Consider the following 25,028-nt stretch of genomic DNA (forward strand, 5'->3'; position numbering starts at 1 on the left):
AAGAAAAACCAAAGAACTCAACAAAGCAAACATGAATAAAGTCCTTTGATTTCTAAATATGTGATTGATCAGATCTGTTGTTTAATATGTGTAAGTCCTGTTTTCCTGTGTTCAGGTGGTAATCTAATGTGGGAATTGAGAAGAAACCACCTTGTATTCCCTTTATGGCCAATGCTTTTGGGAAGTGGAGACGCTTCTGAGCAGGAGAGAGTCTTGACTTCTTTATGTAACCTTTTCCTTCTCTTCCTTCTCCTCCTCCTCCTCCTTTTTCTAGCTGGCTGTTCTACTTCAGTCTCCAGTTTTCAAAACAAGCTCAGGCTTCCTTGCTTGAGGCACAGAAGGGAAAGGCCACGTTTCACACATTCAGGGGAACAGCCTGCCATGGGAAGGGAGGAAATTTTGCACAGAACTTAAAAGCACTGTAATAGCAAGCACATATTTTGCTCTTTGGAGTTGTTGATACAAGTCTCTGAGATCATGGTAATTTGGGAAATTCTAGGTAAACAACTGAAGTTAGAATGTTCAGGAAGGGCTGCACTGGATTAAATAGCCTGCGTTTTGTCAAAACTTTTATTTCTGAAGCCATCTATGATTGCCTCTACAATAATTTTTTAAAAATTTGATTTAGGCTAACAATGGGGAGAGGATTTTATCAATATAAAAAGATCAATAATTTAGGCAGGATTTACAGAATACATTTACCCTTTAAAAACAGAAGTAGCCAAATTAAAATTTTGGTATAATGATTTTTCTTTTTAAAAAACCCCATGTCAGCAGTATTTAATGCTATTAGTTTTTGAGTGTGATAGCAGGCTTAGTGTTATAAAAATAAGTTTAAATTACTTATTTTAATATTATTATTTTAATATCATTACAAGAGCTTTCAAGCAGAATATACTGTATTCAGTTTTTTTTTGGAAAGTAAGGAGAGTAATCTCTCCCTGCTAAACTGTTTAGATGATTTGGTAATATTTATACTGTTGCTAATACAAATATGGATGAGATTTGATTAAATTCAACTAGCCTAGAGTTAGCAAGGTATTCCATATTGAATCAATTTGAATATTGAATATATTTGTGGAGAAATTGCCCAGTACCTTTGGTTTGCAGTGGAATTTCATGGTGTATTTTAGTGTGCAGAGATAATTGTCAGTATTTGATGTGCTGTGATAATTCCATCAGTATTACTAACTTTTATCAGTACGTCTTGTGACTTTGCAGCTAATACATGTTCAAGTTCAAGTGCATGCTTTAACCAAAAGATGTTAACATGCATTATAATCAATTCTTGAATTAGCAGTTTAATTGCTTAAAAGGTAAGATTTTTGGCTGTGTTTTGTCTGAATAAATTTCTTTATTAAATGAGCTGGGAAAATTGACTTGCTGATGCACATCTCATTGAGAATTCCTTAAATTTGTTCAGTATAGGGATTTCTTCAAATTGATTAGTATAGTGTTTGTGGCAAATGAAATGTATCAATTAAAAGAAAAAGAAAAGCTGAAATTTCCCACTGTGAAAATCAGAAGCTCTGGATTTTCAGCTTCTAGAAAGAGGCAGAAGAATTTCAGTAAAACTTGGTGTGCCTTTTGAGTTTACTGCCTTTACAGCCCATTGTGGCAGCGTGATAATTCACCCCAAACTCAATAAGCAGTCCAGGAAAAGTTGTTTTCAAGTTAATTTTTGGGGGGAAACAGTGAAAGAGCTGTCTGACTTTTATTTCTTCTTTTTTCTTCCAGGCTGTTCATACAGGTATGAGGGCATATATTTATAACAAGAATTCTGTCATTGGCTCTCAGGCAGAGCACACAGGGATGAGGACGTACTACTTCAGTGCTGACACCCAGGAGGATATGAATGCCTGGATCCGGGCTATGAACCAGGCTGCTCTCATGCAGACACGCTCCTCACTGAAGAGGCAAGTTCTACTCAAAAGCTTTTAAAAAAAAATTAATATCTTGCATAAAAAAACGCTTACGATCTTAGAAAAATTTAATATCTTAAATATATCGCACCCATGGTGGTATCTGACACTGCTGTTTGTAGATATGTACATAAAACTCTTTTGTATTTTAAAGAAAGAATTCTTTAAAATTATTTTTAATTTATTTCCTTTATTTTTAATTTATTTTCTCTTTAATTATTTTTAATTCTGTTGCAAAATAGTTAACTGGTATTAATTAAGAAAACCTGGTGTTCAGTATTTGAGTATGCATGCAAGTTTTGTGCCCACATCTAGTGACCAGGATTAATTTCTCTATATATATTATTTTAGGAAATTTCGGGTAAAAAGTTCCAGTTTCTGTGGGCAGATTCATACACCTGCCACAGCCAGTTGGCAGCCTTTGGGAGATAGAAGTAGAAGAGAAAGAACAGAAGTTTAAAGAGTTGTTTCAAATGAGTGTTTAGAACTAGGATTGAAGGGGAATAAGAGTGCTAAAAACTGGTAAATCGTAAGTGCATAATGGATTAATGGACATCAATTAATTTATGCAGGTATGAAACTGATAACGAATAAACTCAGCTGTGCCAAAATGTGCTTCCAGATTTTTTCATTTTCTGTAAATTGATGTAGCCATATTGATGTTTTGGCTTTGGAATGTGATTGTTTCCCTACTCCTCCACGTGAAGGAATACACTGCTCTGTGAGACAGCCCTGCTTTGGCCACTGTGAGGGTTGAAATGTTGTGGTGCAGTTTCTCTGAGTATCTCACACTCATTTCTTCTGGCCACTCAAATATAAGCAAGGGATCAGCACCTCTTCCAGAGCTTTACATTCTATATGATATTGTGTTAAGACTTTGTAGATTTAATTTAAATTTCAAGAAACAACCTGGTACCTCTATCTTCTTTGTAAGGACAGAAATAATTGAAAGAAAAATTGGGAAAGTCTGGCACATTAGAAGTATTGATCTAATGTCTTTGCTCCTAAGTAGACTATTCTTTTCTAATTAGACTGAAATGAAAACAATTTCATCATGGCATTTTTTACTTTATGAATTTACTTTCCGTAAAGCTTTAAAGAAGCTGAACTTAGTTTCAGAGATGGGGTGCTACTCTGACATCAGTGAGAACCCATTACATTTTGTGAGAACAAAAGTTCTTGAGAAGCTTATTGTTATAAGGAGATGAAGAAAATTGCAAATGAAGTATGTTGCATGTCAAAAGCAACATGAAACTTTCAGAATCCTCAGATATTTTATAGCGTGTTCAAATTGAATATCAAGATTTCTGGTATTATTTTGACAATAAGGTAAATAAGTAAACTAGTATGCACTGCAGCATGGAGCACTTTTTTCTTCAGGAGTAGCTCCCCAATAGAATTTCCCTGGGAAATAGTACTGCTTTAAAAGTAGATACTGATCTGTCCTCTTGGCCAGAAGTGACTAGTCCCTGAGGCATCTACAAAGATCTGAAAATTTTTTTTTATGAGCTGTTGGCAGCTTATAGTTTTGTTTTTTTGGCTTCCTAGGATGGGAAGATTTTTTTTATTTACAGCTTTTTTGTACATAATGTAATGCCAAACACTTCTCTCATACAATACTAATATTTTTAGTCATTTTTACAGATGTATGTAAGTAATTTCTGCTTCCTTGACAGCACAATAAAGGTAACTTTTGTCTGATTGGGAGAGCAGCTGAGTTTTGCTGAGCATATTTATAGTAACATGTAAAATTTATCAGAGTCTGCAGACAGTGATTTTGTGGTTATCCATTGTAAAAGAGCAACACGACCACACCAACTTTCCACAATTAAACAGTGCACATTACTGACACCCATTTTGTTTTCAGGGAAACTGAAAAAGTGGATCAGCAAGCTGTTCCCCAGGTCAATCATGTGGATGCCTGCAAAGAGTGTGTGAAGGCAGAGATTACAGACACAAAAGAAAGTTACCAGAAATCAGCAGAAATGCTTGGATACGATAAGCGTGAAGAGATAAGAAGAGAAAAGGAGGAGGAGGAGCGTTACATCCACAGAAGAGAAACTCTGGAAACCAAAAAGGGAAAGGCTAAGCACGCATTGACAGAAGCTGATTCATTATTTCCAGACTTGAGGAATGCATCGTGGTCCCAAGTAGCTCAGCCTCAGCCAGCTGAGAAGAATGGAACGCTTCCTAGTTCATTAAGTATGAGTGCTGGCCTGGTGGAGCAGAATGGTACTGGCTCATATAAAAGAGGGTTTGTTCCCAGAACAAATCCAGATAAGCAGTTTCAAAGGAAAAGTAACATGGCTCAAGTGGAGCACTGGGTAAAAGTCCAGAAAGGAGACACAAAAAGGTTAGTAATAGGCCCGTATTTAACTAGATGGCCAAGTGGCATTTTCTTAAATTAAAGGAAAATGTGTGAAGGAAAATGTAAGAAGACTTACTTTTTCCTTCAGTGCAGAATGGTATTTTTCAGAGATTTATCTCCTGGGAAAGCCAATGTGGGATTGGTTAATCAAATCTCTTTCATGTTGTCGCAGTATTGCGAACAGAATAAGTGACATTAGCATGCTATTTTATTTTCCTTCTTTTAATCACTGCGGATGCTTAAAACTTAAAATTTGCTTAAATTTGGAAGAGCCAGAAAGTGAAGTGCAACCCCCAGTTACCTCTTATTCATAAACAATTACACAATATAAGTTACAGGTAATTGTTTTTCACTTCAAAAAGTAAAGAATGCTCATTACTTTCCTTCTTTCTTCTATTCCTGTTCCAAACATCCTTTCACTCCTCTATATCAGCTCACTGCACTCAGAGTCACAGTGTATGTATCACATATTCAAAGTCTCCACATATTCATTTAGTTAATGAAGACATCCTAGGATGGTCTCTGGGATTCTCTTTTCCATTTTCAGTCCCTAATGGTACATTAATAGCACCAATAGGTGAAATGCAGACTGGAATGCTTTTGTAGTTTGAAAATCTCATAATTTTTTTGCTTTCAAAGTCAGATTAAGTACCAGTTGGAGAAATGAAGTGATGAATATGTGTGTCTGTTCAGAATGTCACCTTGTGTCAAGTGGTAGGAAAAACAGTTGGGCTTGATGCTACTTGTGAGGATTTTTGAAATATGCTTATTCTACTGAATTAGTGTTTTATAAATCTGCTCAAATCTAATTATAGTATAAACAAACAAGAGACATTGGCATGTGGTTTTTAGGATGGAGAAAACATTTTGTGAATTTTAAAAATTCTTTCTAAAGCTAATGTTTGTCAATTCGGAGCCAGTAAGACATTGAAGTCTTTCTAATTTTGTGTGGAAGGCTTCCTAATTTTGTGTGGAAGTCCATTCTTCTGCTCTTTTATTTTTGTGATTACCCTTGAAGAAGCTTTTTTACTTTTTCATATTATTTAATATTCTTTTAGACTGCTAGAGTCAATTAACTTCCATCTTTTTTGCTTGGATATGAACCAGGACTTCCCAAAAGAATATGAGTTTAATGAAAAAAAAGTAGTTGGTGAGTTAGTTCTTATTGCACACATTGATTTGCCTGAAATAATACAGAAACTGATTGAAGGAATGAGCTAATGCTTAAAAAGCTTCTGTTGATGTTTTTTACATCAGAAGTCCTGGCAGTGACAGGATTGACTAATAGCTAAATAAGTATGGTTTTCTTCCAAATTACTCTTCCCAGTAAATTGACTTTAGGGGCGTGTATCAGGTGCAGTGTTAAGACAGTGTTGTTCTAGAAGCCAGGCTTTGTTCTAGAAGAAACCAGCTTCCTCAGCTGGAGCTGCTAAGTATTCAGTGAAAATAAAGACAGATAGATATATATATATATGTGTATGTCTATGTATAGCTATTTCTAGATATAGCTCTATATCTACATATGCATATCTCTAAAAATGTCTATTTTGGCTCAGTTGACCTTGTTTTCTTTGCCTTTTCCCGACAAATGCCATTATATTCTCTGCATTCAGAATAAATTGCATGTTACCTTCCCTAAGATTAACGGAGTCATCTTTTAAATGGCACCTTCTCTGAGCCTGCTGAGGTTGCTGCAGTGTTGTTAAACGATGGATAGAAGTGGAATGTTACTTGTCAAATATCTTCCTGGTTGCACGGTGTAGAAATTTAAGCTAGAGATGATAATTTGATTGACATTCCGTTTTGATTTTACTAAGTAGTAGTAGATCACTTAATTTGTTAAAGCTCCATGTTGATGGATATTCCAGCTGAAATGTCACAAATAGAGAACCTCTGAGGATTCAGAAAGCTGGATAATTCTTGAACACAGAATGAGTACAGTTTTTATTTGTTTCCTGGCTCAGGTGTGTACAGATGCAGTGCCTGCCAGCAAGTTGACTATGACAAGAAAGAACTCTTTCAGCTAAAGGGTTCACACAAATACTGAAGTTGTTCATATGACTGCTTGTAGGGATGGCACCTTTTATATAGATCTTCAGACCTTTCAAATAGATGGTTTACTTCCCTTTTTAATGGAGCACTCCCATTGCTGAGTTGTAAATGTTAGATGTCACTTTGGAGACCCACCTCTCTTAGTGACCTCTCAGCTGCACTCCAGTGACATCCAGGGTAGCCATCTAATCCCTCTCTGTTCTCAGCAGATGGGAATATCTGCTTTGGTAAGATTCATGTCAGCCTTTCGGAGAGATCTCAAGAACTGGAAGAAAGTTTGAAAGGAGGCTTTCAGGAGTTTTTGGGTTTTAGTAATTAAAGATCAAGGTCAGGACCATCAAATGGCAGCTGTTCAGAAATTGTTAGGTTTTGATTTGGTTCCAGTGCCTGTATAAACTTAGTGCATAATTATGAAGAATTTGCTGTTTCTAACACTTTACTTGCATTTTAGAAATATATAAATCCAATTAAGCTTAATATTTCCTCACTAGATGCAGTCATGTTGAGATACTTCCTTCCTTGTAAATGGTGTTAAAATCTTTCTTGTTATGCAGAACTTTCTGTTCCTTCCTGATTTGCTTAAGGAAAAAAACATTACTTGCCTTTGTTAGCTTCTGTGCCTTCCCATGAATGGCCACAGTGTTTCTAATAATAGTACTTGTCTTTTGAACATCTATCTTCTCTTCTTACAATATCTTCTGTGTGATTGCTTCTCACTGCAGACCCTGAAGGTTTTCATGGCCAATGGTCATATAATATGACATCAGGCCATTTATGCACTCTTTAATGTCTGTTTTCTTTTTTATGTCCTTTATACCTCAGCATTCAAATGAGGGAGATTCTCAAGAACAGCTGCTTTTGCTCACTTTTGCTCTTAACCTCCAAGAAAGCAATAGTCCATTGTGGACTAATTTGAGCCATTTGGGACAAGGTTCTTTACCTAGAAGTTCATGTGACAGCCTATTTTTATATTATGCAAATTATCTCTAAGCATCTCAAACCTTGTGTGGTAGAGGTGCCACCAGCTTAAAGACTGTCATCTCAGCTTGAGCTTTCTCCCTACTTCAGATACTGAGAAAACATAGTGTGTGTCTATATGTAGGCAGTTGCCTCCGAAGTTCAGCTCTGAATGTGACTTCCCCTGTGCAATGTTATCCACATTCAACTTTGTTCTCTTTTTATAGCAGGTTGAAGTATTCCATGAAACTGGCTCATATCAGCTGTTCCATGTACTGCTTTTAAAATAACAGTTTTTAGTTCTTCTCAGAAAAACTCATCCTTTTCTAGAAGGAAGGCATGACGCCCCTTGCCCCCAACAAAACTCATGTTGTCTTTGTTTTCAGGTTGGTTTTGCTCCTAAAGCTGCCAGCCCTGGTGGCTTCATTGACTGCCATCAATTCCAGCTGATCTCAATATTCTGCCTTTTAATGTCCAGTTAGAAAATAATCACACACAGGTGGTTTGCAAGATCTGATAGTTTGCTTATGCCTTCATGAGGTCTCCACAAAATTGGGGTATAGGAGTGGTCACGTCTCCCTTCCCTGTTTTTCCACAGAGAAATCACCAAAGGAATCTTTTAGCTTCATGCCTGACTCAGATGTCCTTTTGAAGCATTATCTGCTTCCAGCATTCTTGGTTCTTATTGCTGTCTAGAGGAAATACATTTCTACCAACTTTCTACCACATATTTTCCTGTGGAAAAAATTGGCAGCCAAGTACAGGACATTAAAAGTGCACATAATGCAATGAATTAAAGAATTAAAAGAGGATCCACGACCGCTGTATGCTGATCTTTGTGTATTCATACTGTCTCCCTGCCTTAACCTTCATTCAGAAATTCGAGGTAACATCAAGATTTTGTGGTATGAGGGATCAGAGCCTTTACAGGTTTGTAACCCTCCAGGCAGTGCAGGGCAGTTATTCTACTTGCTGGCATGAGGAATTTTGTATCCTCTTGAGAGTACCCATATTTCAAGGCAGCCCAACTGTCAAATCCTGCAACTAAAAAGGGATGGTGGCATCTACTGAGCAGCAGTTGCTGGTAGCAATTCTTTCCTCCTTGATTAAGTTATTCTTGGATGCTGAACAAAGATGTTCTTTTCCATCCTGGCCTTTTCATGTGGAATTCCTGCATTTTCCAAACCATGAGGTCTCCCTCTCACGCGGAGTGGAACTTATTGAGTGAAGTGATGAAAACATGCTTGGAGTTCCTTTGTTTGTGTGGTTTTGTGCTGGGTTGTTTTTTTTAATTTTGGGGTTTTTTGTGTTGATGCTTTGTAGCAAGCCTGGCAGAATGGTTTTCTCTTTGGAGATTCTGAATCAATGGGCAAATGACTGCAAGTACAAAACTCGCAGATATTTGACTGAACAATCAGAAATTAGACAGGCAGGCTCTTATGCATGAGGCTACTGAAAGATTCTGTCTTCAAAGCAGGAGAGGGAGCTAACTAGACTTAATGAAAACTTTTACCAATTCTGTCTTAACACTACCTACTAAAATATCTGGTTTTTACAGCTTAAGTGTTTTATGGGTGCAGTATTAAAGCCAGGACATAATAGTTCTTTTTATATTCTAATTTGTCAATGACCTTTGTTGTAAAAAGTCTCATGTTGCTCGAATCAGTAGAACCAGTAGCATTAGGTGGAAATAAATCATACAGACCTGCGGACTTTGAGCAGTTTCTTACCATTTTCTTTCTTTTTGCTTCATTCATATGAACAAAAACTATCCGAGATGTTCTGGGATTGGTGAGATTTCTTCTTGCTTTTAAAGATATTTATATTGAACATGCGTTTGTTTTCGTAAACTGCACCACCTAGTGGTGAGCACGCTTTCTGTGAAAAGGAGTATTTTAAATTTACAGACTCACTTGATATACATGACGATAATCCCGTTCTTCATGTTCTTAACTTTCTTTTTTCTTTGAGTACGTAATACTGCTGTTCCTTAAGTTTGTTTCTATTAGTTCATCCTAGGTTAAACACTAAATTAAAATCCTGTATTTATACAGTGTAGTATTTGTGTGCAGGATAGATGTCATTAATATTGCTTTGTTAATATTTCTGTAAGTTCTGTTAAAATGTCTGTTACATGTCTTGTAGCTCCTCTGCTTATGTCATTAGAGGTGTTTTTTATTAGTCACACCCACTCATCAGTGTGTGTTAAAATTTTCTTCCCTTTTTTTTTTTTTTTTACAGCCTCACTTCTGATCAGACTCTTACACGTCAGGGTCCCAATCCTCCTTTTTCTGAAAACTATCACACTTTGCCAAAGAATACCAGGCAGCCTTCAGGGAGCTCACCACCACCAAACCGCAATTTGCCGAGTGACTACAAATATGCACAAGATCGTGTCAGCCACTTGAAGATGTCCCAGGAGGAGAGGAAAGCAAATAAGGATGGAACTGTTTGGCAGCTGTATGAGTGGCAGCAGAGACAGCAGTTCAAACATGGCAGCCCCACGGCCCCCCTTTACGTAGGTTCTTCAGACTTCATTGATCGTGCTAAGTCAAAAAGCTCATTAGATGTTCCGCGATCGATATCTGTTCCACCCTCTCCATCTGATATTCCTCCACCTGGACCTCCAAAAAACTTTCTCCCACGGAGACCACATACTCCTGCAGAAAGGCTCACGGTTAAACCAACTGATGAGAGACAGACTGTGGATGTTCCTCTTGCTGGATCGCCCAGGAAGATTCGGAATCGTGCTGTAAAGGTTGGTGTCTGTTTAACTGATTACCAGCCATTCTGCACGTGGTGTCACACATGGTGGGTTTACTTAGTCGTGGTTCATTGCATCCTTCCTTGTGTAGAAAAGATCATGTAAGTTGTAAAAGCTAATACAAGGAATAATTTTCTCCTCAAGCTCTTGCCATTCTGATCAGATTTATTAACTTTTGTTGGTTGGGAAAGGAAAATTGGTGGCACATCACATAGTGTGGAATACTTTTAGTAAAAAACAGGAAGGCATATCTTACATGTTTGAAATATACAGATGGTAGTTTTTTTTAATGTAGAGAGTATGAAGGCAAGAATATAAAACTCAGCAGGATGTAATCTTTCTTGATTATTTATTTTTGCTTGTAGCTTTGTGTTTCAAAGCAGTGCCTGCTTTCTCTACATGTTTTGCTGTTGTAGTTAGTCATACAGCTGATTCTGGTTTTAGTTATGGCAAAGCCAATATTATTATTATTATTACATATATTAATACATATATTAATATTTTAGGTCCATTGCAGAGCCTTTAACATTAGGCTAGCCAAATTCAAGTCGTGTTGGTCTGAAGCTCCAACTTTCTGAATAGTTTCAGTATGGGATTGTTTTGTAGGGACTTTTGTACCCTTTTATCCAGAGGTGACAGAGGTTTCCCTATTCAGTACTCTAAATGCTCTCCTTGATTAAGGAATTTGGGGAAATTTGTGTTGAATCAATGGAGGATTGACTTGTCGTGGTAGATCTGGAATAATTGATATTGCTATTATTCACTTAATTCTTTGACCTCAGCCATGGACTCTGATAAGAAAAGTATTTGCAAAGAGAGAGACTTGAAAATCCAGATACCCAGTGTGGATCATGGACCATGACTTTAGGCTTCAGCTCATGCACAGTTTAGATTTTTTTATCTAGTGTATATGTGGTGTAGCTGTTGTATGTCTTTCAGCATTTATAGATTTATCATATTCTGTCAGAGGGTGAAATAGTCTAGTGATTTGCAGAACTGGAAACTAATGTTTGTAACTCCTGATTATATTGTACCACACAGTGGTTTCTCCACATGTAAGTTGAAGGACCATTACATCTTTAAAAAGGCATGTACAACAGTCTTTTCTTTTCCTGTGCAGTGGAACTGCAGAAATTTTAAGCTCTTTTTATGGCATCTTGGCTTTACTAATATTGGGAAACACAGTTCCTCATAATGAAAACTTCTCTGTGGAACTTCTGAGAAAGTTTGTAGAGAAAAATGCTCATTTTTTTATGTAAGCTCACAGTGTCATTCTACATTTAAATGTGTCTGCATAAATCCATGATACTCCATTCTCCCTGTACCGCTTTATTAAATTCCAACCAGTTGCACTAAAAAAAGCAAAAAAACAAGGCAGGCGAGGCAAATTCAGTGAAGTTCAGAGACAGGAATAAAAATAACCGAGACATTTAGTCTGCCTTGAAGAACCCATAGAACTTTGGCTTTAAGAGAAAGATGGAAGAATGAGTGTGCAGTAGGCTTTCTTATGGTAAGCAGAAAGGGGCAGATCAAGGATGGTTATTAAAAAACCCCCTTGGTATTGATGGAAGCCATTGCCACAAGGTGTCAGTCATGTCAGTAGCTTTGTGTTCCCTGGCTAAAAGAGAGCATTCATGGTTGTTACTATGTGCAGTACAAGCCTGCTGTGGGAAGGCTTCATCCAACCAAACCTTTTTCTGGGAGATGTTGGGTGGGGGGGATAACTTCATGAACTTTTAAAAAATTTGCTGGAAGCTACCTTGCGCATTCTGCTGAAGCATCTCATGCTGCCACAATCTCTGCCCAGCATCACAGGCGCTGAATTCGTGTTTGTTCATTCATAAATTTTTAATCATCAAAGGATTGGTCTGCCCAGTGAGTGTTACCCCGATCTAAGCACGTCACGAATTCAAATAGAAAATCTGTGGCAGAGCTGCAGACTGAATTTTCGATGGCATGCAACACAGCTGGCACTTGACACAGTCCTTACCCTGTGGCTGTGGCTTCTTGCAGAGCTCCACGCACCTGGATCGTCGCTCCATGCCTGCCATGGGCTACATGACACACACGGTGAGCGCGCCCAGCTTGCACGGCAAGTCGGTAAGTGCAGAGCACGGCTCCTCTTGGGTCCTCCCACTAGAGCAGCCAGGTTTTAAAATCCATAGTCTTTAATCTTAACTCTATTAGTTGAAGCATAAATAACTCGAATGAGAACTTAATCTTAGCCCAGTAAAGCCTATAGGACTTTTGCCTTTATCTGCAATGTGAGCAGGGGTGAGCTTTCTGTTATTACAGGATTCAAGTTTTATTATGTTTGTTTGACCAAATGCAGAGTTAATTAAATAATTGCTTAATCATGTCAAGTAACTGCTTTCTGGGCACTGAGGTGAAAAATGTAATTATAGTTCCTCTCCCTGAAGACTGCTAATTTCCTCTTTACAATGTGTCTAAATACCTGCAGCCTGAAGAGCTAACATTGCTTCTCATTCGATTAAGGAGACATCAGGCTAAGTTGGCTAGTATAAGAAATTACACAATCGCTCAGTTACTGCAGCACTTGCCAACTAATTCCACCTATCAGGTCAGCTGCTGCGTGGCTCATCTGTGACATTTTGTGACTCTGCAAATGCTTCTTTAGTGGCATGCTTGGGTCTGTGCTTCCTTGCCCATTCTTTGATATTCTACAGTGCCCAGGTCGTTTGCGTTTTTTCTTTGCTTACTGTATTTGCTATAGAAGATGAGCATTTTTAAGTTACAGGGCGCCAGTGCATCTGTTTCAAAGTGCCTACTTCCTTTTTATACTGTGTATTTATACTATTTCTGAAAATGCTGCATCTTCAGAAATGTGGGTTAAAATACCGTATAAGTTCATTCTAAAGCAAAACCATCTCTTTGTGCTGCTTTCATGGTGGGGTTGGCTCCCTGTGCCACGTGCTGCATCACCTGCAAATTGAAATGCATCAGCCAGTCTGTACATTCATATGAGCTTGTAACTGTGTCAGTTCTGCAGGTGAACTTTGGTTCATAAAAGCTCAGGAGCGTCTTGGATCATCTGTGGTGCTCTTGATTGCACAGGTGTTATGAAACTTGTAAATGCGAAATCAAACAGAAATGTACTCACAGAGCTCTCCGGTTTGTATTAGAGCCTCAAAAAATGGAGCCACCTGGGAATAAAATCTGGTGACTCTTCTTGGAATTGGTGAAGGCTTTGGCCCAAAACCAAAGTGATTTTTTTGAATTGAAAAAGTTTCGTTTCCCGAGTACCTCACCTACAGAACAATTGCACTAAGATGGGTGGTAATAACAGGGATTTCTCCAAAAATGGGCAGACTTTCTGGTCAAGTCCTCAGCCAGTCTTACAAGCTGATCTGACAAGAATTGTAAGTGAGCACCTCTAAAGAAATGCAAGTGTGATCTATTGATTTTATGGCATAAAGGGTTTTTCTTTTCTTTTTCTAACTACACATTCTCATTGGCTCAAAACTTGAGAAAAGGTATAGTTGTGTTTTTCTTTTATTCTGAAGTTAATTGCACCCAGGATATGAAATGCTGACAGAATAGCAGTTAAAATTCTAGGAAGTTCTGGGCATTTTGGCTAACTACAAGTAGCACATTTGCAACAGTTCAACTTTATTTTTTATTGCAAATATCCCCTTTCAAGAGGGGAGAAATAACTTTGTTATGACTTCTGTGCATGTTTTCCTTGAAGGGACTGTAATAAAGATGTTGCTAGATGAGTGTAACTATAAAATTAAGCTGATAGCAATTACAGGTGAGGCAATGAAAAATAAGAATCAACTTGAATGCTGTTACTTAAAAGACAAAATGGATTGTCTAATCATATAAGTGAGATATTTTTCAGAATTTTATTCCCAACACTTATTTCATACTTTCCCTAAGTAAAGGAATTGATATCTTAAAATGCATATGAATTGTGATCAAAAGCATTCTAGTGATATATTATATGATGTCTTCTAGTTACTTCTGACATTCAGTCACACCACTGTAACTTTTTCAGTGAAGGGCTAGTCAGTGGAAATTGAGCTTGGAAAGAATAGCTTTTGAACATGTATTTTTTCAGGTAGTTCTGTGTCCTGTTAGGGGTGGAAACAAAAATGTAAGTGTTTGGAGCAGGGGGTAATGAGGCAGTAATACTCTTGGGAAGTATTTTGCCCATTTTTTAGCTGTAAATAGCAAGATGCTGGTGGAGCAAATGTGCTTTTTTATGTGCTCCTACTGTGTTATTTTGTTCTCTCTTCCATGTTTTCTTGTATATAGCAAATTCAACTATTCTGAAATGGTTCCAAACATTCAAATATATTGCACTGTTTTTTCCCTATGTACTTGCCTGAAGGCGGATGACACTTACATCCAGTTGAAAAAGGATCTGGAGTATTTGGATCTTAAGGTAAGATGTTAGATGAGTCTACTTCATTTTTTTTTTCCAACACAGTTGTCTTTTTTGTATCATGTTTGTACCTGAAAATTTTAAAGTACCTTTCTAGTCTGAGATGGAAACTGTCTTTTGCCTGTGTTGTGCTTAGAATATTGAGTGTCTGCTTAGTAGTGAAAACTACTACTTTCAATTAAAGTGAAAACTCAGAAAATATGGTTGCTTTAGTTTTTAAGAACAATTTGTGTTACTGGTACTGAGATGGATGATATATGGGGTATAGGGAAATCAGATAACAAACAGATGGAAAATGTTTCTCTGCTGTAGCATTAGTAGCAATATGCAGTCAACACATCTAAGTTAAAACTTGTGTTCTTTTAATCTAGCTTTTCCCCTTTAAATCTTCTTAGACTGACTTTTCCTTTATTTATATAATGTGCCATATGTTCTTGTGGAAATGTGATTAATTATCACTGTCATTGTTTTCATGTTATTACAGTTAAAAGATTTCAAATGCACCCATTCATCCATCCATCCATAGAGAGAATCTGATCAAGTAATGTTAGGAGGTATTTCTTTAAAAAAAAGAATTAAATATGACACTGAGGGTCCTATCATCTGTCTAAATGACTTCTGTGTCTGGTACACTTGATTGGCAATTTGAAAGCAAATCTAGAGTTCTTAATATCAGGTTTTGAAGGAAAAAAAAACCCAGTAGAAAGATATAATTGTTCTGCTTAGCAAAGTAGTTTGCCACTTTCTGTGGGTTGTAGGATGGATGCCTTGCCATGTATAAATCACGTGATGTTCCTGAAAGTCAAGGTGAAGGGAAGTTTGACACCTTGTTGTCTGTCTGGTTTGCATGTACAGAGCTCACTGATGCCATGGGGTGTTGCCTGTGAGCTGATTGCGCCTGTGGGGATGTGTATTTCAATTTCATCTGATCTTTGAATTCCTGAATATATGACCAAATATATAAATGGAAAATATTGCTATAGAACCATATATGTATTTAGCATATAATACAGGTGACCTGTGTGTAGTCTAAATGATCAAATATGTAAACTGTTGGAATCATTAATATACAAATTTAAAATTGGTTGGACACATTTCATTTTAAGCCTTGTCCTTGGTTTATTTATGGCTTTGCCAAATGTGACTACAGCCCAAGCCATCAGGTGAATTTTACAACAAAATACAATTTAAAAAGTCCTACAAGGTGAGAAATTATTAATAATCTGAATGTTTTTTCCATTATAAAACACAATGATTTTCACAGTTGAAGTCACCACAGGTCAAGCTTCTGACAATGAGATACACTTATCAAAATTCTTGGGGGGGAGGGGAGTTTCTTAACTTTTTGGTGGATTCTGTCCAGATTAATTTGTTGCAGTCTGGAGCACGAGGAGGTATTCGGTCTCTTAGAGCTCCCCTTGTGCCTTCCTACTGCCTGTAGCACCTAACAAAAGCAGCCAGAAAGAGAAATGTACGGGGGCACCTGGTACTTCTTGATGCCAGCTGGTTCCCTTTTGAAAATCTTGACACTCAAAATGTCAAATGTGTTTCCAAAGGAATGAAATGTAAAATTTCAAAATAGGCATTTCTTAATCACCTTCTTTCAGTCATGGTCCAGAAATGTAAAATTTCAGGTCAGTTTGCTGAGAGATTAAGGAGCACACGTGAAACTGGAGAAGGTGTCCCTGTATTGGTTACGTTTGTGCTGTGCCACTAAATGTAGCAATGCTTTGATTTGTGATACAAGGAAAAAGAAGAGTACGCTGCATGAAAGGAAGCAAATGATACAGATTTTAGTAACAGCAAATTCCCAGGTCATGTATGTAATCTTCCATTTAAGACACTTAAAAAAAGCCAATTAGTTTGAGTATCTCTTTTGACTACACTGGGCTTTGAATTAGGCCCACCCTGATTAAACAACTCCAATTAGGACATTTTGGAATTGGAGTTACGCTTTTTTTTTTCACTAAATCCATTATTTCTGCATAGATCGATCTTAGAGGTTTCGAAATAGAACTTTTCAGTGTGGAATTGTGACTGAGCAATTCACTGCAGAGTGCTTAGGTGTGCCCTGGGAGTGTGTGATCGCTGCTGCTTGCGGAGTTTTGAGTTGTGAGGTTTGGGGGTTTAAATCTTGACGTCTGTAACAAGCTATGACTAAACTTTTGTTTGAAACAGATAGAAAATAATGGACCTCTGATCAACATGATTTACAAAGTGCTAAAGAACTCAGCACAAGGGTTACTATCCAGTATACATGTAAGACTGCTTGCATTGAAACGTGCTCATCCCATCGCTTTTTCAAGTAGCAGTCAGTGTTCTGGCTTTTACAGGTGTCTTTTGGTGCACAGTAGTGCTTTCTGTAAGATTTTATTTCTAATTCCCTTTTTTTTCTCCCTCTTTTGGAGTCTGTATGCGGAATTATGGCTGACCCCTCAGTGTTTGGTTTCATTTTATCATGTTTTGAAAATGAATGTGTCAAGTAGTGACTCCTGTGTGGAATTTGGAAAATGTGAAAGCATGCTTAATCCTCATTATGCTGTCATGTTCACTGCTTGATAGTTGACAAATTCCTTACAGTTCTGATTATGTAATTTAAAGTATCCCCAAATTCTGTAGGCTTGTTTTTGTGTTAATTCCATTGCTTTGAAAAAGGCTTTTGCATTGTCTTAGCTTGCAGGTAATTAAATATGCAGAATTATTACTTTTGATATGCTGGTATTTTATGTTTATATTTAATTAATTGTTACAATTATCTATAGGATTTAGCATTTAAATAATTTAAATCATCATTTTGAAAGACAATTTTTTCTTCTATATAATATGTAATTGTTGAAAAAAATTTGAAAAGTTCTAGAAGCAATAAATACTATTGATTTTGGTGGTGCAGAAGTAATATTTAACCACTCAAAAGTACATGAGAAATCTTTAAATGGAGCCTGCCACTGGAGGAGAGAAGATGATATGATATTTACCTCACTGTGGGTAAAATTTAATTACTTTTAAAAAGCTAACATGATGCTGTAGGTGACTGTGAGGTTAATAAGTAGAATATGTAGCTTTAAGTCTGGAGATTGCCAGTTGGTAAAAAAACCCCTGCCTGTTTATACCCCTCTTGCCTCACTAAAAAAAGCAAACAACTTCAGCTTTTGTATCAAAATCTCTCCTGCTTTATTAGTGAAGACAATATTGAGGTGAATCTTTCTTCATAGACTTTTGCCTGTATATGAAAAAGCATATGCTGTATATGAATACTACTAATCACCAAGTGGTCCTGTGGTAAGATAATATTTGCTCTAATGAATCTTTAAAAGTGTTCCAAAGAGGTGATATTAAATAATTAGATTTTAAGGCTTTTAAGAAATGTATTATTATGAGCTTTATTTTATTGCTCTTTTCTTTGCCTCATTTATTCACAAAGAGGGTCCCGTGTAGGCAGTGGAAATAAACATTTCTACAGATACAGACATGCCTTAGTTCTTAAGGTTGATGTGAATGTTGGAAGTACAATTGAGTGTTGTTTTGGTACTGATTCTAAAACTGTGTTATGTGAGAAGATAATCTCACCAGAAACAGAATATGAAACCAGTGATTTATGGAGTGAGAGATTTGGTACGTGGCAGCCACGTCAAAATAGATTAATTACATTTAATTCCACTATGGCATTTTTATAGCAGTCTGTCTTTAGTAAAATCCATCCTCTGCTGAGGAAGATACTGTCCTTTGTGGGGTGAAACACTTGCCAAAAGTTGTATTTTTAGTCATTCGTGAATGCTGCTATTGTTGCAACCATGCATTTAAATGAACAATTCCATTCCTTTGGCTTCAAGAAAGCTATTAGAGCAGAACAGTTAAAACTACTAGATCTTGCAGGAAAAGGTCTTTTGTAACCAGAGACAGGTGGGATTATGCTGTTTTGTACAGAATTCCAAGCTGCTGGAAGAGTTACTAAATAGCCTAATGTAACTAGTAATCCCTTTTGTTGAACTTCTCAAAAACTAAAGCCAGATTTGAAAGTACTTGTATCCAATTTATTTTTTCTTAATAAAAGTGAATATTTAACAAAAGTTTTCTTTTCACTGCTGAAGCATCATTAGGTCTTAGTTTGCTATGAATTTCTTACATTTTGAAAATCTGTTCCTCTTAGATGACGGGTCGTGACACATTGAAAGAAAGAAGTGCAAAGCCTGTCAAGGTTGCAGAAAGTGATATTGATGTAAGTATCAAACACCACTGCAGCACCTCTTGCACTGATCTGTTTCTTTTGTACAGTCATGTGGTCATTATTATGCTCATTGGGGTGAAATATTACAAGGGGATACTTTTCTGCTTGGTTTTTAGAATCTAACCGTATGTATGTGTGTGATTTCATTTCCAGGTGAAACTGAGTGTTTTGTGTGAGCAGGACAGAATTCTGCAGGACTTGGAGGACAAAATAAGAGCCCTTAAGGAAAATAAAGTAAGTAGGTTAAAAAGGGTTAGTAAAACAGAAACTTTTATCTAATCGTGAAGTACAATAAATTGAATTAATGGATGCTGATTGCAGTGTATTGTGTATATACTTCTATGATAACAAAAATTGGGTTTTATTTCAGAGTTGAGTACCCATTCTGAGAAAACATGTTTTTGAAAGGGAATATTTTAAACTCATCTACTTCGCTTCCTATGAGCTATAGCTGTCAATAAACTGAGGTGATTGTAAAAATAATAATTTAAAAAATGTATATATCCTAAAATGAAAGTACTGTTCAGGTGGATCCTGTGGAAGAGCTACTGTGCAAAATTAATTGCATATTATTTACTCCTGATTAAATTAATTGGGTCTGTTTCATGTTTTAGACAATATTTTAAACCCTCACATGACTTTTTGAGCCACAGCAGTGAAGGAGAACCTGCCTTAAACAAACAGCTCATGCTGGGCTGTGGTAGGGCTGTCACAGTTCTATGCTGCTTAAGGGAATTCTTCTGAAACTGTAAATTACACTTTCGTACAGAGGGTAAACAGAAAAATTCCCCTCTCACTGCTTTGTGTTTTCAACGGTTTTGGCTGCTTAATGGGAAGATTTAATAGAAAATATCAGATAATTTTGGATACAATAGGTAATTAAGGCTCTTGCAGTTTCTGTTTGCGTGTGAGTCTCCAAAACAGGAGGCCAATCCTAACCTCTGTTGGTTTGTAGGGAAGACTTGGGGCATGGAAAACACCTTTCATATTCCTGCCAGTAGATGCATAAATTTCCATGTTAATGTTGTAAACTTACTGCTGTCTTCTTTGTTAGGATCAGCTGGAGTCTGTTCTGGAGGTTTTGCACAGGCAGATGGATCAGTACAAAGACCAACCACAACATGCAGAAAAAATATCTTACCAGCAGAGACTTTTGCAAGAGGACCTTATACATATTCGGGCTGAAATATCCAAAGTCTCAACGGTACATGTGTTTGGTTGCTTCCAGAAAACCAGAATTAAAATCCCAGTTAGACTAAAACTGTGTTGATCATTGAATAGGAAAATTAAGACCTGTTCTAAAGAGTTTTGGTTAAGGTACAGGATACTAAACTGGACCAAAAAAATTAAACAATCTCTCCAGCTCTCTTTTTCAATGACTGCCTTCCATGCCCCCAAACAAAAACACCTAACCTTTTCAATGTCTTTATATATTAAGGGGTCTTAAATTGCAAGTCTTTCAGCAGTCCTTTGGAAATATAAATGTGATTCCAGGATGTTTTTCCAGGTTAAAAGGAGTTGGGAAAATCTGTTGATATTTCAGTAAAAATTTACCGTTCATATTATAACTTAATAAATTCAAATGTAATTTAGTGTTGGTTTCACTCTGTTATTACTGTCTTTTCATGAATATGAGACTAGCTCTTTGTAAGACTGTTTCCAGAATTGCATGAACACCTTCCCTGTAGTAAGGTGTGATCACTAAAATGACAGTATTATTTAAATGTATCTAGTCAGTTTGTGTCTGTAGAAAATGTGTGACTTCCACACTCAGCATGTAAAATGTATTTGTGGGCATGAATAGCAAGTCACTGGAAAAAGGGCTGTGCTGGTGCAGGGATTGTGTTACATGCCAATATGGTGTTGTGTCAGGAAGCTAGCCAGAGGTTTTTAACTACAGGTTCTTGACTTGATTGTGCAAGCTATGAGGGGTTTTCAGGTGTATAATCAAGTCTAAGCAACAATGTGGACTAAAATGGATTCTTTACTTCTTTTTGTAATAGAACAGTAACTTCAAAACTCTTTGGTGCTCAATTAGAGGATGGAGAAAGTGGTTTTGAAGTTAGCACAGTGTTAGAGTATTCCTTCTGTTAACAGGAGATGGAAAATGCCTGGAATGAGTATCTGAAATTAGAGAAGGATGTGAGCCAGCTGAAAAAAGCCTTACAGGAGCAGATGAACAGTTCATTGTTATCTCAGGTGAGTCCATTTCCAGACACTGTAAACACTTAGGGGATGGTTTAGTCTGAGCTTCAAGTTACCATTTCATAAGAGAAATTTTCTCTGCCATTTTTGCAGTGTGTTCAGCTGTCATGTAATTTGGCTTGCAGAGTTCAGGCACTGTGTGGCAGCGTGGCTGTGCAGTGAGAAAACCACTGCATTGTCTTGCAGCACACATGCAGTAGTGCCACAGTTTCCCAGAAGTTGTCTATGCAAATTTGTCATTATTTTATTACGTTTTTATTACGTGCTGACATCTTGACATTGATAACCTATTCAATTTATAAGACTGTGCAGGACTTCTTAGCCTTCCATTTATTTGATCTGACATTGTTGGCTTCTTTATCCATTTTTAAGAGCATCAGTCACTGGTTGTTATTGTCATTACTTGTTCTTTGTCATGTTCTTCTAGTTATGGAAGATTTATCTCTGCAGATTGTTTTGTGAAGTGGAATAAGTGTTTAACAGCCATCAGTAATTGAAAGGCATCCCAGTTTTAAATCAATTATTCAGTTTCAAATTTTAAAAAGAAGCTTTGTTTGAAGCTCAGTTATTTTCTTTGCTGAAATGGATGTGGAATACCAGATTATTTCTACATACCTGCTTACAGCTGGTGACTTTATTCTCAGGGAATACTGGATAATTTTTCCTTAGTGTGAGCTGAACACAAGGAACACTGTTAATGTATACATTTTTCTCAAGTCTTAGTCTACTTTTCCAAATATCCTGGACCAAAAGAACTCACTAGTTAAGTTTTTTAGCTTGCTTGCATTAAGTATCTGATCAGATATAATTTGAAGCCTGTTTATTTTCACTATTAATGAACAAATGTTAGTATCAAAGCAAGAGTTGTAAAACCTTTTTTGATTGCATCAATCTTGAAAGTACATTTTAATTTACTTTTCATTTTGGGATGTGGGGAAGTGATTCAGTTTCTGGAGTCAGAATATGTAATTGAGCTCAGCTGTAGAATATATTTTAAATAAAATCCCAAGGGAATAGTAGAATAAAGTGGTCCTTGTATGAAATTACTTAGTTTAACAGAGGCAAATTACACATTTAAACAAAATACACCTTTTAAGACTACTTTGAGATAAAATTTCCAGTTAGGTGTTAAACATGCTTAAAATACTGAGTGTGTGGCATGGGATTCACCAATACATATGGAAGGGAGTGTGGTTTGCACAGAAAAAAAATGTTAATTCTGTTTGATTATCATCTCGTATCACATAAGTGATTAATTATAAATACACACACAGCCATAAGCACATTATCAGTTGTATGTGTGTATACTTTTATATATCTATACATATAGTATGCACAGATATGTTTGGCTAAGTTTTAAAAAAAATGTTTCTGAATACCTATTTTGGAGATTCTAAGGGGAACTGATTTTTTCAGAAAGTACTGAATATTCTAAAAAACTATATTCCTTCAAAGAAGTCTCAATTGAAGTACCCATAATAGTTAGAATTTTTTTTTATCTCTGCCCAAGGGCGTGTAGATTCAAGATTGTTTATCTAGCACTTTCCAATAGGACTAAATTAATATATACTGTATTTTAAAAAAAACGCAGTCTTCGTGGAATATTATTAAAAATTCAGTAAATTTGCAGGCTCAAGTTGCTGTAGGAGACTGCTGATGTTGTTTCTATGTAGCATTAATTAAGAGGTTAAAACCTAAATGTTTAAGCAGCTTGGTCAGAGTAAATCTTGCTTTTTAGAATGCAGTTTCAGTTGTCTTTTGCTGAAGGGTTGGGGGGGGGGATCTGGGCATGCTGAATTTAACTGAGATGGGTTACTTTTTCGGTGATAACTTCTTAGTTGGTATGTCTTTCTCCTCTGGCTTTGTCAGTCTAAATTATGTTTCTGTTTGAAGGAAGTTAGAGAAATAAAATTTTCTCTCCAAGTCACCTCTTTCTGCTTGCCAATACAGTTTATTTATACCCCTCTGTAAACAGAAATCTTGTCTTTCATAATTTTAAAATTAATTAATCTGCTTATCGTTCAGCCTGGGTCCATTTTAGATCTAAAATATTCTCTTCACATCAATATTTAAGTAATGGGAAGAAATAATATTAAAAGATCTGGCTTTTTTACATTGACTAATCAAACATTTTGAGTGGTTTCAGAAGCAGGATTTTCAGTGCAACATAGTGGGTTTTTTTCACCAGTTCTGAGGCTTGATTGTTGTAAATCCATCATTTGGTTCCTTGTAGTATGATTAATCTCAGAAAAATGAAATGAAATGTGCAAATTTATAGTTTGTGTCCTGACAATCTTTCAAAATGTGTCCTATCTATCGAGTGAGTTTACTACAGGCAAATAACATTCTCCATCATTTAAATGTTTGTGTTCTTGGCACCCTGTTTGCTGATCTGTAACCTGGCTGAACATATTTCCTGATTTAAGACAGAAAGTGGAAAGCAATTTATATGCCTTCCTTAGCTCTATGAGGTGTAACAGCTTTTACTGAAGTTTTTTTCCACCCTCAGCCTTATAGGATTAATTAGTAGCTATTTTGCAGCTCATGGCAAGTGATGAATTTCTGGAGTTCTTGAGCAGTTTGTGAGCAATTCTTGAGTGTTTCACTGCCTTCACTTTCTTTAATGGTATTGGTTTTACTAAGTTTATTCTTGATGCAAATTTTTGAAATCTGTGTTACCAGGCTTTAATGAATTAGATGACAGCAGCTATTTAAGATGATTGGAGTGACTGAAATGGTGGCTTCAGGAGCCAGGCTGTGATGCAGCTCAGTCTGTAGACAAAGCTTCCCTTTCTTTCTTTCCTCCTGGAAAAAAGCCTTGGTAAAGCAAATAGGATGCAAGATGAGACCAAGTCCTGGAGCAGCAGCAGTGTATTGTTTTAACCTGTAATACATCATGGCCAGTAGGCCTAACAGCTCAAATATAAGCAGAAATTAAAATTGTCAGCAATTCTGAGTTTGATTTTCTGCTTTTTAAATACTGGATATTTCCCCTAAAAGTATTGAGATGTCTTTTAAGGTTGCTTTAGCAGTCTTAAATTTGGTAGGTATAGGATTTAAGAACAAAGTTCAAATTAAAAGGTTCTGGAAACTAATTTTATGTAGAACATTAAACTGTATTTTTGTAGTCTGAACAATATTGTAGAAAAATAAAAACTTGTCTCTTTTACCCTGTCTTCTATAGGAAGTCTTCCAAGAGTCAGAAAATGCTCTAATAAATTTTATGGACAATATATGTTTGTTGGTGTTTTGTATTTATTAATTTTTATTTTAAAATAATTATTTAACTAATTTCTAAACTGCTAAGATTTCATGTAAGTTCTTTAGTTGTAGTTTGGTGATATCAAAAGAAGGAAAGGCCCATAATAAATTAAAACTGAGGCATTGATTATTTTTTTTTCTTTCACTACAAACAACAGGAGAAAACACAAATACAAAAAGACTTGTGGAGAATTGAAGATGTTACAGCTGGCTTGAGTGCAAATAAAGCAAACTACAAAACCATAGTAGACTCTATAAAGAATCCAGGTAAGGGGAATATAGTAAAAAAAAAAAAAAAAATTACCAATGCAGCTGAGTCTTTGAGCCTCTGCAAATAATCTGGAAGTTTGTTCTGCTGCAGAAAATCCAGTTAATTCTGCTACTGGATGTGTCAGAAATCTCTGTTGATTGAGGGCATAAACTTGGTGTTTCTTGCCTGAGGTGACAGAAAGGTTTTTTTAATTTGTTTTCACATACCAATGGTTCTAAAATGTAACAAGCCATAAAAAGAAGGGAAAAACAATAACCATAATGGGCTACATTCTTCAAGTTGCAGAAGGGGTTTCTGTCAGGTGCCAGGCCCTTGCCAGTGTAGTATCTGTTCTGCATCCTGTCCAGAAGCTTTTCTCTGTGTTTTTTCTCTGGGTTTATTGTTTGTTTTTGTTGTTTTTTTTTTTTTTTCCCTTGGGTGCAGCCCAGCTGCTCTTGCTGCAGTTGCCTTTCCCCTCCCTGTTCAGGCAGGTGTTTGGTGGGCAGAGCAACATCAGCTCTGGAAGGGAGGAAAGCAAAGTGTGTGTGGTCTGCGCTGCAGTGGTTTTATTACATTTCAAAGACAGGACCTGATGTGGTGGGGTAGCAAGAGACTG

The 25,028-nt window shown here is 36.6% G+C and overlaps 1 protein-coding gene across 3 annotated transcripts in view; it reads left to right on the top strand.

Moving 5' to 3' along the window:
* The window catches only part of PLEKHA7 (pleckstrin homology domain containing A7), a 146,615-nt gene that overhangs the window by 105,570 nt on the left and 16,017 nt on the right, over positions 1-25,028 (top strand). For 2 of the 3 annotated variants that reach the window (XM_041415124.1, XM_041415125.1), the window contains 10 exons: positions 1,798-1,916; positions 3,790-4,275; positions 9,541-10,057; positions 12,077-12,163; positions 14,418-14,471; positions 18,619-18,687; positions 18,850-18,930; positions 19,751-19,900; positions 20,794-20,895; positions 24,321-24,429. In XM_041415124.1, the coding sequence (XP_041271058.1) occupies positions 1,798-1,916; positions 3,790-4,275; positions 9,541-10,057; positions 12,077-12,163; positions 14,418-14,471; positions 18,619-18,687; positions 18,850-18,930; positions 19,751-19,900; positions 20,794-20,895; positions 24,321-24,429 (1,774 nt within the window). Of the gene's footprint in view, positions 1-1,737; positions 1,917-3,789; positions 4,276-9,540; positions 10,058-12,076; positions 12,164-14,417; positions 14,472-18,618; positions 18,688-18,849; positions 18,931-19,750; positions 19,901-20,793; positions 20,896-24,320; positions 24,430-25,028 lie in introns of all 3 variants that reach the window. The other variant, XM_041415126.1, reaches the window with a different exon arrangement.

This window comes from Onychostruthus taczanowskii, unplaced genomic scaffold, assembly GCF_017590055.1.
Source record: "Onychostruthus taczanowskii isolate IOZ18803 unplaced genomic scaffold, ASM1759005v1 scaffold49, whole genome shotgun sequence".
Taxonomy (NCBI): domain Eukaryota; kingdom Metazoa; phylum Chordata; class Aves; order Passeriformes; family Passeridae; genus Onychostruthus; species Onychostruthus taczanowskii.